The following is a 14,142-nucleotide window of genomic DNA, read 5'->3' on the forward strand; positions in this document are numbered from 1 at the left end:
TAGTAACATTATTCACACCAGTCTGCTGTGACCATTCAACAATATGTGATCTTAGGTAGGAACATGTACAACTTCAGCACAATAATTTCTCAGCAATAGCTGAGAATCCACCAATGAGGCACCTGCTTCCCAAAGCATAGGGACAGTATCTTTTAAAACCAGCTGCTACTCTTTTCAAGGGTGACAAACAAATCTGGCAGATTCAGTCCATGAGTTTCACAGAACAGGAACCACAGCCCACAGTTGCTTTTTAATGTGCTTTTCTGTGCGGATAGCCTGATTTTTTTTTATTTTTATAGACTGGAAGCAGAGGAAAAGGTGATGGTCCTGCATTGCAGGCAGTCCTTAATGCTGTATCAGCCCTCAAAAGCACTCGGGGGCTACCTGAGCTAGCAGTGCCCTGGAAGTTTGCTTTGTACCAGAAAATTGCTATGAGAAAACCTTGAGCTGCACCAGGTGAGTGTTACTTGTCACACTTGCTCTCCTGTTTCCTGTTGTTACAGAGAAACTGCTGCGTGCAGAGAAGGAAAAGGGATACCTGGGCCACAATGTACTTTTCTTTTTTCTTTGTTCTTTTCTAAACTTGTAGTGAGAGAGGCTTAGCTTTAATCAGAGGCGGTCACAATTACATTCCTGTGTCTGCTTTTCAGGAAACAGTTCTCTACCATTTAATCCAAATAAATTCTACACAGTAGAAGAAAAATTAAAGCTGTAGTGAGACTGTGCTGAAGGAAAAGAAAGGATCAGAGCTGAGATTACAAAGTTAGAATTACAAAAATCAATTTCAGTATAACTGCTTTCCTCGCATCTCTGGTGCACTAATGACAGAATCATGTGTATATTAGCTGATCCAGATATTGCACCAATCAACCTGAACTATACATCTTGTTTACTGTATTACAAAGGGAAATCCCTCAAGAATAGCAGCACTTCTTTTGGTGTTGTTTGTTTCCAATGTGTTGTTAGAGTTAATTGTGAGGTTTTGATTAATGAAGGAATCAGTATAAAAACGAAGGTCTTGGAATGTGGGTGTGTATCAGTATGAAATAACTTGCAATTCATTAAATGAGAACACAGAATAAATTAACAGCCGTTTTGGGTCTGTGTAGAAGCTCCAGGTAGAGATGAGAGGCTGTGAAGGCAGTAGCTGGTAGAGACAGTTGACATATCCAGCCTCCAAAAACTAACTAACGAATCATTGAAGCTGATGATAATTTTCAGTGAGCAGCACATGTATACGTATGTAACACACATCTAGCTTGATATGAATGCAACATGGACTAACACTAACCAGGAAGTTCTCAAAATCTGTAGAGGGGCACTTGCAAGGAATTTTTCAATATTTCAGTGTATTTCTTCTTCAGAAAAATAACAGCTACTGAACACAGAAACTTACAATTCCATTCTGTACGCTGAAACCCAACTGGTATTTCAAGTCTGGCCGTTTTATGAGTACAGTAGTGACAGGAGGGCAGCTGACAATGTTCAGTTTGACCTGTGTCTGATTCTTGAGACCCTGTAAAATATCCCAAACAAGAATATTTCTGAAAAAGATCTTAATTTGCTCTAATGTTACATTTCCTATTTGCAAGAGTGTAAAGTGGTTAATTTGGGAAACAACAGCTGGAGTTAACAGAAGTCTGTTGTTAACCTAGAGATACATGTCTCTATTCCATTAACAGTACTGTAATTCGTAAGCTGTTCATCCCAGCAATACCCATCAAAGCCTTAACTTTAACTACCATAAAATCTTTATGAAGTCAAGAAATACTATTGCCTGCCTTTTACCAGTCTCTGGATAATTAATCTTCTGCTGATCTTAGTTATATCTGAACAGACACTAGATTTATTCTCAGTACTTAAAGGTACATTATGCATCCTGGGATTGCATCATCTCTGAGGAATCTTCATACATTTACTTGGTCTGTCCTGCAGTCTACCAGGTTCCCATTCGGCCTCCTGTGAGTCCATCTACATAGAGCTCAAGAGCAGCATTGTAGATTTTAATATTCAGATTTTAATTTGGAGTCTGTGGGGAAGCGTGAAACTTACAGATAATTAATGCTGGACAGGTTTTCCAGACATGGCCTTGTTTGCTGTATTCCAGTAACAAAGGTATAGCCAAATTTTCCAGCTCTAACTTTCTGTACATTATCAACCCCTGAGCTTCTGTTTCCAAGTCTACATTTTGTTAGTGGCAGATTCCTTATTTCTCATAGTGATACATAAAGTCCTATCTGCTAGACATCTGCAGGGTTGCTTGTCAGATTATCATGTCTCTGCTAGTTCACAATCTGCACCTTAAAGAGGCAAGTTTGGGGTACCTTTATGATCCCTTGGCACGTTGCAAGAGGTAGACCAACTAAACTGGTCCCATTAATAGACATAATCTGATCTCCAATGCTTAGCTTTCCTGAACGGGCTGCAGGGCCGCCATTCATCATGTTTGCCAGGATAACAGTGGGTAGAATGGATCCCCATCCAGATTCCACAATCACCACTCCAAGAATTTCTCCCTTCTGTTTTTCTAGCTGGAGCTGCAATTAGAAAGAGAATTTAAAAATTAAAAAACCAACCAGCCAAACAAACAAAAACTACATATATATTATTATTATTTAAAGCAAGAAAGGAAAAGAGAGAAAAAAAAAAGAAAAAAAAAAGCTTTTTCCTTTGCTTTGTCCAGATTTGGGCACTGGCATCTCAGTTGTTCCTGAACAACACCTACAAATTACAGAGATAATTCCATTGCATTTTGTTTTGCCACTGCATAGTAGCATGACTTCAAAAAGGCTGTTAGAACTGTGTGTAGCATAGTTGTTTCTTTTCTGGGGCAGCTTCCAGTTGCTTGTTCTAGGTGATAATGTATGTCCTTATGATGAACAAAAGAAACTACAATAGAATGTTTCTATGTACGTGACAACACTTTATTGCTATCTAGGGACTGTAGTCATGTTACACAGCACACCTCTTATCTGGAGGTACAGATGGAAAATGTTCTCAAGAACACACATTCTGTATGAGACTCTTTAATGCTAGGAAAAAAATGAGTAGAAGTAGGAAAACTGTGGCTGAAGGATTAGGCAATAGGAATTCAAGTCAAAGTAAGTTTGCTTTGAGACTCAGCATGGAAACCCTGCCTTTGGAACATGGGCCAAGTCCCCATCACAGAGCAGCTGTGTAAGATAAGAGCAGAGTTTGGGTGCAGTTACAGTTAGCACATTCTGGTTTGGAATACTCACTATTACAGTGACCTACATGTGAAATGTAAAATATTTTGTTAAGAGTTATGCTGAAGTAATTCAGGGGTCATTAAAGGAAATTCTTGCCTTTTCATGCATTTTAAGTGTGAAACTCCATTTCTTGTCTTGGTTTTGCTTGTGTTCTATTAGATGAGATAGCCTGCCCAGTGTCACAGCATCCTAGACTTGTGTTTTTTTTCTCTGTTAAGTAAGAAATATCTTAGAGTGGACATGAAGATACATTGCCGTCTCTCTTTGTCAATACATGGGTAAAACATAAAAACATTTGTTGAATCATCCTTAAAGTGCCAAAGAAGTTTCCAGAAGTTTCACATTCCTTGAAAAAGACAGATCAGTCTGAAATGAAGATTCCAAAACCACTTTACCTCTTTGCAGTTCTCTGAATTGGAAAAGTGTATGAGATCATCGTTGTACATCTCCTGGGTGTTGATGATATCACTGTACTCTTTCTGACTGAGATCCTCGGGGTTAATTCCATTGGCTCTTAAAAACTCCTGGTAAGCCACGCTAAAAGCCTGACCAATAGATTGAGCTATCAGCTGTGCCTATAATATAAAATAAAAGAGAGCTGAGAGAAAGGTCTGAAACTATAAGAAACAAGAGATACTGGGTTTGAGACAAAGTCAAACAATCCTGCAGAGCTGCTACGTTAGTATGTATATAAAGTCACTTCAAGGTCAGTTGTACAGAAAAAAGGCCTTATATCCAAAATCAAATTGCAAACTCCATTTTAAATCAACCTGTTGAGCTCCTTCCATGAGCACATAGCAGCAGCAAGCAGCCACATGCTATTTATGTCCCTGTGCCAGTGAGCACTGGAGAACATGGCCTTGGAGCAGTATGGAAGTTTTCAGAATGCACCACCACAAACTGTGCTTCTCACCATGGTGTATTTGCAGTGGTGACGCGAGCTGTTGCTAAGCTTTCACACGACTTCATGGACATGTACACACCAGTGATTTTGGCTGTAGTGTCACCTGATGCTTTTCCACCTTGGCTTTATGCAACTGAAAACACTGCTTCAATAAAAACATCTGCGCTCCCGTTACTGCTGTGACATCTCTCATGTTCCGAGCAAACCAGTAATAGCTCTACTTGACCACTGGACATTACAGTAGCTACTGCTGTTACCACCTTTCCACTAGTAGTGTGAGAGATGCTTTCAAGAGCATAGCCGGAGCCATGACGACAGCTTCCTCGTGCTAACTACCCCAAAGCCCCTGTACCTTTATTAACTTTTTTTAGCATTTTAATACATTATGTATTTAATACATTTTAATACAGTATGTAATATGACTTCCCATTAAAGTGGGCTGTATAGTGTGTGCAGTTAAACAAACATTACAGTTACAGATATTTCGATGTGCCAGAAATACATATGCATTAGAAAGAAACTGACAGGAATTCTTGATAATGATACTGATTGCTTGGCACATTTACCTTACTGCAATATTCACATAGATTAAGGAATGAATGAACTGTCATAACTGACTTTCTGGTTCCACTAGATGGCACTGGAACACAGAGAAACACGTAAGTAAAAGGAACTTGGTTTTTTTTTTTCCCCCACCTCAAGCTCACAGGAGAATGCCAAGTTGGCATTTATGTTTGTGGTTTTAAGGAACTGTAATCTGTCATTAGAAAATATGAGTAAAGTTACTCCCAGTGATGAAGAATGTAACTCCCAAATAATACTCATAATGCCAACTATAAAACTCATCTGGAAATGCAGCACAATTACTTAGACAGTAGGCCATGCCCAGCACAGTGTGATGCACAGGGTTTTCTGGACAACACAAGTCTAAGTCTTTTCACACTCTACCTATCAGATAAACAGTGTTTTCTTTGATGCTACATTACTTCAATTGTGATGAAGTACACAGAAGCACCAATCTGCATGACTGGAAAACGAGGGATACAATTAGCCTACAGCCGGTCACTTCCTATTCCTCCACATTTTGAAACATCTTCTCAACTCTCATAAGAATAATTAATCAATACCACGATGTTTGTAGTTGTGCAGAAGCCATCAAGAATGTTTCTGTCTCATTCCAATATTAGTTTATCGCCAGTCCTTACTGACTTACTAACTCCAGTGCAATTGCTTTCTTTTCCTGCCCATTACTTTTCACGTGCTCAAAACCAACATGGCTGGATGTCATCTTCTATTATTGCTAGTAGTAGACAGTAATTACATTTCAATTTCATCTGTATTTCCAAATGTTTATGAATGGTTTTGAAAGCCTTCAATACTGTGCACAGCTTAGAGATAATGTAATTCAGTTGCTTGAAAAGATGACCGCAGCAGAGCAGTTTCAGAGCTCAGGTGTAGGTCTGAGAACAGACCCAGTCTAGAGCTCACACCTTCTGACAGCACCATTTCCCTTCACAAGCTTAATTGCTTTAAAATGAAGAAAATGATTGCTTTGCTCGCAAACTGTGTGATCTGATAATTATGACTGAAGATATATATATTTAAAATTCATATGATAGAAATCATATTTAAAGCTGTTCCTCTACAACAGTGGTCAGAATTGTTTAGTTCTGCCTATAACTCGTACCTACAGGTACGAGTTATAGGCAGAACCTATAACCTACAGGAAAAGCTTTCAGCTTTTCCAATTAAAAACAGATAACAAATTTTCTCTTCTTTTTTATGATTTGCTATTTTTTTCCATACATATTGAAGCCCTCAGGTCTGCTGCTTTAGACACGAGTATTTTCTGTTTAGCTACAAAACAACGCCTAGGTAGATAATGGCAACAAAGCAAAGTGATCTACTCAGCCACAAGAGATAAGGGTGTAGCACGCCATTAATTTTCACAGGGCTGAAGCAGGTATGTTCAGAAGTGTTCTGCACCCACTAGTTCTGAAGTTCTGTTTTGAGAATGGTTACAGGTACATTCATCCAATTTTCAGTTGCATCAGAGTTACCAGAAGAACCTGAACCTCATTTCTTTCTTAAAGCACTTCTTGGTAAAACTCAATTTACGGCTGCTGTGCAATTGAATCTGAGTTTGACTGAAATTATCCTTTCTGTCGCACAGATGTTCCAAAGCAATAGCTGAGAGTTCTTGTGTAGCTTTTTGTCGAAGAGCTCTACAGCCTTTTGTTGAAGAGCTACCAAACTCTTCTGCTTGTGAGGAAGCATTTTTCTAAATAGAGAGAGATTTCCTTAGCTCCCTGCATTTACTCCTAACCTGCTATTTCAAAATCTTCACTTGGGATAAAAAAAAAAAAAAAAAAAAAAAAGAGAGAGAGAGAACTGAAAAAATGAACTGAATGTACGTGTTCTTAAACATCAAAGGAACAAGTTGCATCTGTGAGAAGGAGTCATGTACCAACCAGAGGTAAGTAAGCCATCTTGTACCACAGCTGCCGAGTTGGTAGATGTTCTTGGCAACTTGGCTTCAGTCTGAAAGAGAACCAGAATGGTTCCAGCCCATTGCCTCCCATCTTGGAGTCTTGCATATCTGGAAGTCTGCTGGAATAGGGAATCTAATCCAGGATGGTCCATTTAATATCTTGTACATTCATTTTGGCCATGGGAGGTCAGACAACTCAAGATAACTAAGTTCTAAGGCAGTTGGAGAAGCATTGCAGAAAGGACAGAAATGATTCAATGATATTTGATAAGACAAAGGAGACATTTTGGGACTGAGATAACTTTGTGGAGACAGAAAACACGAGAATATGGGCTGTTTTTCCCCAGATCAGCTCTAACTTCAATCAGAAAAAAAAAATATGGAGAACAAAAGCTCATTCAAAAAATAAGATGTAATTTCATTCTCCTCGCGACACACAGTTTTTGAATAGAGTTAAATTCAGTTTACTTACATCCTCTGATTCAAAGACGTGGCATATCATTTTATATTGCTTCTTTCCTTCCTGGGCACCAGGTGTTGTTTCAATACAGTCTTGAGAAGCTGATCTTGGCATGCGGCGGCGTGCCATTAGCACCACAATGTTACCAATGTCAGCAATATATGAGATTGTGCGCAGTGCATGATCCATCATTGTTTCCTACATTGTGCAAAGAGAGAAACATTGTTCATACCCGCTGTTATCCTACAAATGCTGCATCTGCTCTCTTGGACGATCTGCTTGAGAATAACAGAAACTGCAGCTGTGCTTTCTGTGGGCAACCTGACAATACCTGTGCAGTTCCTGGGCAGGAACTCTGAGGGTGTGTTCATGGTTCAAGACATCAGCTTTGGTGGAAGTGTTGTCTGAGCAGATGCAACGTGGTGAAGCAGTAACAAAGATCTATACTAATGTTTTCTAAACAATTTCATGCTGTTGGAAAATTACACTTTGCTTGTGTGTGTGTTCTGCTAAATGAAGCAGATGCATTTCACAATGACAGAACAAGTTTCAGCAGTCATCTCAGTATGAGAAAATGTTACAATTTCCTGACTTTTTTTTTTTTTTTTTTTGTACTTATGTTTTTCAGTAGCAATAATGTGTAAAATTACCTTTTAATTACAATTGGTTTTGTTTATGTCCAGCAACAACAGTAATACAGAAGATGTATGTTTTCTTACATACAACAAGGCTATACTAATCTTTCTTTACTGATACTGTTCATCACTTGCTAAAGTGCATAGCTAATGGTGGTGGTTCTGCTGAAAAAGAGTGTTTTGTAGCTGAGGATTTGCTCTCTCAAATAGTGTTGTTGTGCTCTTTGTATCTGTTGTAGTTTCCATAGAAATAAAGAGGAAGCATTAGTTTTAGAGTAAACTTCCTATTCATTGCTTGAAGTGGGAACAGGTGGAAACATAATAGTTTTACTTGTCAAAGAGCTGAGGTTGTTTGTCCTCCAGTGAACAACTAAAAACATGCACCAAATCTTACCTGAATTGGAATGCATAAGTACTTACTGTTGAATTGTTCTGTTCTGCTTTACCTTACAATCTCTCTAAGTTTTGTGTCGTATTTATTGTTTTGTGGCTGTCCAAAATATATTTGGTACTTAGTTAAGAATGAGCTTGTCTCTACTGTGATACTGTGATACTGTGATACTGCTTTTGGCAGCTGCTTGAATGTACAGATATTTCTAACTTGAAGAAACAGCGTAAGAAAACCTACAGGTTCATTAGTTTTTGTGGTTATTGTATTCTGGGGAGGCGGTTGTTATTTATTTGTTGTATTGTTTTTTCTTTTTTTCTTTTTTTTTTTTTTCTTTTTTTTTTAATTCCTCTGCTGTGCATTCTCACTGTGTGCAGGATACTTTAGTGACTCTCAGTGTATATCTGAATATCCTACTGGACAGCATCAGATCAGTGTTTACCTAGTTCAGTCATATCAGATGACTGAGGTACCCTCCTCGTGTGTCAGCAGTAGTAGCATTTCAATTGATTTCTGATTTTCCTTAAAACCTTATTGAGATATGAGATAATACACAATTTTCATTAATTTATGTAAGCATCAGCATCGTTTATATAAATAGCAAGGTTTTACTTTACCATTAGTGGAACAAATCTCTAACGCCTAGCAGAAGAAGAGTGTCAAGATGACAAGTAATTAAGAATTTCAGTGTGATTTAACCTGACAGAGAAAAATGCTGATTGTTTTTTAGAACCACCTGTCTTATTTAAGAGACTCATTATCCATAAAATGATTTTAATGATCCTTCTCAGCCTTGAAAGAAAATGTTCTATGCTTATATCTACAGTATGAAAAGAGATTATGGTTAAGAGATGGTTGGGGGTTCTCTCTAAGATTTGCAGGGGCTCATTAGGATTTATAACACCTCTCTCAGTATGGAAAAATGTTTCATAATGGACATCTCTCAGCAGGATGTTGGGAGCTCTGCAGAGATAATTGCTGTTCAGCAGTCTGCAATGAGTGTTCTGCAAGGGTGTAATCAAACGTGCAGTGTTCACAAGAGTGAATGGCCTTGGGAAAATGAAAGCATTTCTCTCACCTGCCAAGAAAGCCTTTGTCTTCAGCATCACACAGAAGTTACTCGGAGGTTTTGTTTTTACTTTCCCCTTATAGGAGTGAAAGCGTTCCCATTGTATTTTGGAATAAGGTAAATATTATATAATGACTGTAAACATGTATCAGTCTTATTGCTTTCATTCCATATTCCATTCCAACCTATTTTCCATCACCTTCATCTCATTTTCACTTTTTTTTAACCTTCCCATAATCCCTCCATCCCTGCCCATCTGCTTTATTTTTTCACCTATCCTTTGTCTAGTGCCACCCACTCAGTTCTTCCTGTCTTTTTATTTGTCCTTAACAATTCTGTCTGTCTGTTTCCAAACTCCTTTCTGTCTTCTCCTGTCCACCTTTCCTGTACTCAGAATCTCCCTTTCTTTCCATGGAATTCTACTGGAATCGCCTGTTGCTGTCCTTGGAATTCAGAAGCATTTTTGTAACCTTTGCCATGAAGTAGACCTTGGCAGTGTGAATCAGTCTGTGAAGCCAGAAGTCATCTAGCAGGGAATCCGTGTATACAGCTGTCACTTGTCTTTTTGTCTGCTAGCTTTCCCAGTTGCATCACTCCCAGCATCCTTCCACTGAATGAGCAAGAAGAGGGGAAGGGCTGCAATGATATTTCTGCTGCTTTTCAGCACATAAAGCTACAGCAGTCAGGAAAGAGCTTCTCTCATTCAGAGCAGGTATGTTACCAAACCTAGGAATACTTCTATCTTGTCTACTAAGGAGGTAGTGGTCACAATGAGCTGAATATTTTCAGCGCAGGGAACTAAAAAGTGGCATGGGGGCCATTTTAGTGCCATCTGAGCTGGTCTTATTTTGACAGGGCAATGTAACCATAATGATGCTAGTAATCATATTCAGCCTTACTGCATATCATCTTTTAACTGAGAACATTTCATTTGTAATTGGCTGCTACCTCATGTGAGCTATGCAGTGCTACAGATGGGTTAAAACATGGATGGCACGCTGCAGATATAGATTTTATATAATTGATAAAGCCATGAAATAACAGACTGCCTCTGCCAGCTGCCACACCAGCTGAAGTAGATCTATGATAATTACAGTAGTCAAGAAACTTCACGAGCTCTGAAAAATATTACCAGGCCAAAGAAGCAAAGCGTGCCAACAGCAGAATTAAAAAGTTCCTTACAGCATTCTGAAAGACACGCTGTATAAAAAGAAAGAAGCACAAAGCATGTTCAGACAGTTTCTAACTCCACTGTTGCTTTTGTTCTTCTAGTTGAACAGATCATACTGGACAGCATTCCTCATGGTAGATAACATTTTAAACATGTTTCTAGTGTGGGATGAATCAGGAAAGCAGGATGGCAGTGACTGACAAAGTGTTTGTGGGGTGCCTCAAAGGACTTCCTTTAACTTTGTTTAAGTACTTCATAGTGAAGTAACAAAGATGGAAGAGTAGGGTGACTTACACTAAGAATAGCATTTGTTTCACAGAGTGAACTCACCTGTTTTATCTACTAACAAAATGCAGCTGTTAATTTATCAATAATTGAGGTTAGTTGTCTTTACACTTAGAATTACTATCATTTTTTTTTACACAAATGCGGAAAGTAGTCAAACTGATTATATGCTCTTGGATAATGCATGAGTTCAAAGAAATGCTGACATAACAAATAGTGGAATTGGTCATTATAGATGAAGGGTTGTACTGGGACTGATTATGGTTGGCAGACTGTAAATAGTTCTGCCAAGTTAGATGCATTATTCTGCTCTCATCTGGTGCCATGCCTTGGGCATTCTAATGGCATGTTAGGGACACCTGCTTATGGTAAAAGAAAAATGAAGACTTTACTAGAGATATTTTAATTACCCACCCATTAACAGATGCTATCTCTATCTTAAATTTTAGGGAGAAGTAGGTGTCTGCCTTGCTAGTAATCAATACAATAACACAGTAATCAAAAACAGCATGAAATCCTGTATGTAGAATGATACATTTGTCTTTATGGAAAATTTTTTCTTCTTTAGCCATATTTCTGAGCTCTGATCTTATAAACCAAGCTAAAAGTTCAATAACCATTTTCTGTTTCCCTCTTCCGAGTTGTTCATGAAAACATGGAAGAGCATTAGATTAAAGCATGCTTCTGAGACTCCCTCTGCTCTTTATATCGCTTCCATTTACATGGCAACATATCAGTAATAAGTACACTGAAAACTGTTTGGCCTGCTTGTATCTCCTCTATGCAAATGATATAACCTAGAAATGTTCGATGAGACAGCAATTAAAAGCCTGATTTAAGTCAGTAGGTGATGTTGGCTGCTTCTCTGCTGTGGACAAATCTTCTCCCTTGTCACAGAAGGAAATTATTGATTTGACATGATTTCCTTTTGACAAACCTATGCTGACAGTTGCTTTTCTCCAAACAGTTGGTTTGTTTGGGCGTCTTTCTGACCACTGAACTTTCCTGTAATTCTTGGTGTGCTCTGATACTTAAAAATAAAATAAAATAAAATAAAATAAAATAAAATAAAATAAAATAAAATAAAATAAAATAAAATAAAATAAAATAAAATAAAATAAAATAAAATAAAATAAAATAAAACTTACGTTTATAATTTCTGGAAAAATATAATTGAAATGTTGTCTTAAAATTGCTCCAATGATTTTCCCAGACATTGCAGGATGAATTTTCTCATGCCTCTATGATTTGGATCAAACATAACTGAACATTTTCTGAATGTTTCTTTCCTTATTGAAACCGGAGATCTTATCTATCATTTCCAGCTGTTATTAGCTGTATACAGTGAAGACTTGTAATAAAAACCAAAGCAAAAACATTGGTAAAATTTCTCTAAACGTCTCATAAGAATGAAAATGTGAATATATTTCTGTAAGTGTGGTTGTAGACTAAGAGATACTGTGAGATAATTATACTTAATACTGAAACACACATAAGGTATATGTTAATAACGGTCAATTCCTTAAGAAAAGCATCCTTACGAAGATGGCCTCTTTGAATGCACATGTGATTCCTAGAAGATGAGGCTGATCATTGCTGCAGCCTTTGGATGTTGTTTTAATATGAATAATTAATGATCAGTGATCTACCTTGGGCAAAGCAGATGGGAGCACAGAGGTGATTTATGAAAAGTTGTAGGTTAAATTTTATCAATGGCAAGACAGGAATGTCTTGGTCAAAGAAGTGAATGACTTTCTTGTTAGGTCCTAAGTGCAGGTACTGGAACGTTGAGAGACAGGGTACACACATTCTGAATGAATGTTACATCTTTCCCTGAATTGAATTGTAGATCTCAATCTCAAACATTTTTCTCACACATCAAAAAAGCAAAATCAGTCAGTGGTGAATGTTAGAACAACAATATTTCTAAGATTCAATTTATCCAAACTTGTTTCCCATTAGCAATAATACGAGTGCAGACTAACAGAAGGTGTCTCTGAAACAATCAATGTTATTCATAGAGATGTTTGATCACGGCTTACCTGTGTGTCTGCATTTAGAACTTTGATCCTCTGTGTGGAGATGAAGAGGTCCACCTCGGTCAAGGCCTGGGATTCTCCTTCCGAGGTCTACAAGGCAGATGCTTTGTTACAGTGGAAATTTTAATTTCCTCTTTAGAATAACAAATTCACGGATCACTTCAAGCATAATGTGATGTGAGCCAATTGCATTGCTAAACCACTGCAAAGACAGCTGTCTGAAGGTGTTTTTACATACATGCAAAGGACGCATTGACTGCATAGGAAGAGCGAAGTGTACTCTTGTGCTTAAGAGTGAATTTTCAGATCCCCTGGGGTTGATTGCTCAGTACTGTAATTCTCTGTGCATAGCCAGAATGGGAGAACCAATGTGGCTGTTTCTTCCCCACTGTCTTATTAATGCACATCAGTTCTTGAGGCTCTGGAACTGAGAGTAACTTCCATCAGCTGTTTAGCCGTTGCTGCCTTCAGTGAGCTTACAAACAGAAGCTCGAGATGATGCTCAATACTGTGGTTTGGATTTTTTTTTAGATTTTTGTCATGGGTTAACTGAAAATCTACCTGCACCTGTGACAGAATACAGAACTGAGAGCTGACCTGACATCTCTCCCTGCATAGAGCCTTTAGGTAGGTGCACTAGAGAACTCAAATTCTAAGCACTGCTTTTTAGGGAAATGAGATACCATAAGAAAACAAGGTCACGGGGCAAATGAGGCTGCAGTACAATGCCATGTGTGTTTTCTTAAGTATAGGGCCTGGCTCTGCACCAGGGAGACAACAGAAGAGAAGGTGGCCAAGAAGCTTCTGCCTTACAGAGGGGCATCATGCAAGAGCTCACCTAACACTCCCACCAGAAACATATTTATTCCTCCAGGCTGTTTATCCACAGTGCACCCTTGCAATCAATATTTACCAGCACCCATCTTAGCAGCCTCAGAATAAAATGGCCACAGACCATATTACCTTCTGCTAAATGCAGGCATCAGTCTCCAGGTTACAACTGTGTTTCTTTAATGACATGGTGCAAGGAAGAGTGATGTATTTGCTATCCTTTTCTATAGTTAGAAAGGCTTAGCTATGCCTATAATTCATTCATATTAATTCAAATTAAATCGACTTCAACAAAATACAAAGCAGCACAAATCTACTTTGGCAGAGATCACTTGTGTTGCTTTCTATCCATGATTATTACACAGAGATTAATTTCAGTAGTACTTTTGTTAAATAGAGTTAGCTAACTAACGTATATTTTTGACTAGGTGAAATATCCCTTGAATTGCTCCAGCTACTACTTGGTTAACATACTTTATTTGTTTTTTAAATATTGACAGTATTTTAGTAAATATATATGTAAGTCATAGGTGTAAAAAGCAGATCTAATCGCTTTGGCTGGCAAAATACAGATAAGGATTACATTTAAAAAGTCTCCTGGAAAACACTGACTGTATATCTGGACTAAACAAATGAGAA

The 14,142-nt window shown here is 38.0% G+C and overlaps 1 protein-coding gene across 2 annotated transcripts in view; it reads right to left on the reverse strand.

Annotated features, from left to right (window-relative positions):
* APBA2 (amyloid beta precursor protein binding family A member 2) overlaps positions 1-14,142 on the reverse strand; it is an 84,005-nt gene that overhangs the window by 8,387 nt on the left and 61,476 nt on the right. For both annotated transcript variants that reach the window (XM_072345916.1, XM_072345915.1), the window contains 5 exons: positions 12,676-12,762; positions 7,098-7,283; positions 3,626-3,805; positions 2,325-2,537; positions 1,397-1,516 (listed from right to left, as the gene is read on the reverse strand). In XM_072345916.1, coding sequence (XP_072202017.1) covers positions 1,397-1,516; positions 2,325-2,537; positions 3,626-3,805; positions 7,098-7,283; positions 12,676-12,762 — 786 coding nt within the window. The remainder of the gene's footprint in view (positions 1-1,396; positions 1,517-2,324; positions 2,538-3,625; positions 3,806-7,097; positions 7,284-12,675; positions 12,763-14,142) is intronic.

This window comes from Excalfactoria chinensis, chromosome 10 (assembly GCF_039878825.1).
Source record: "Excalfactoria chinensis isolate bCotChi1 chromosome 10, bCotChi1.hap2, whole genome shotgun sequence".
In the NCBI taxonomy this organism is placed as follows: domain Eukaryota; kingdom Metazoa; phylum Chordata; class Aves; order Galliformes; family Phasianidae; genus Excalfactoria; species Excalfactoria chinensis.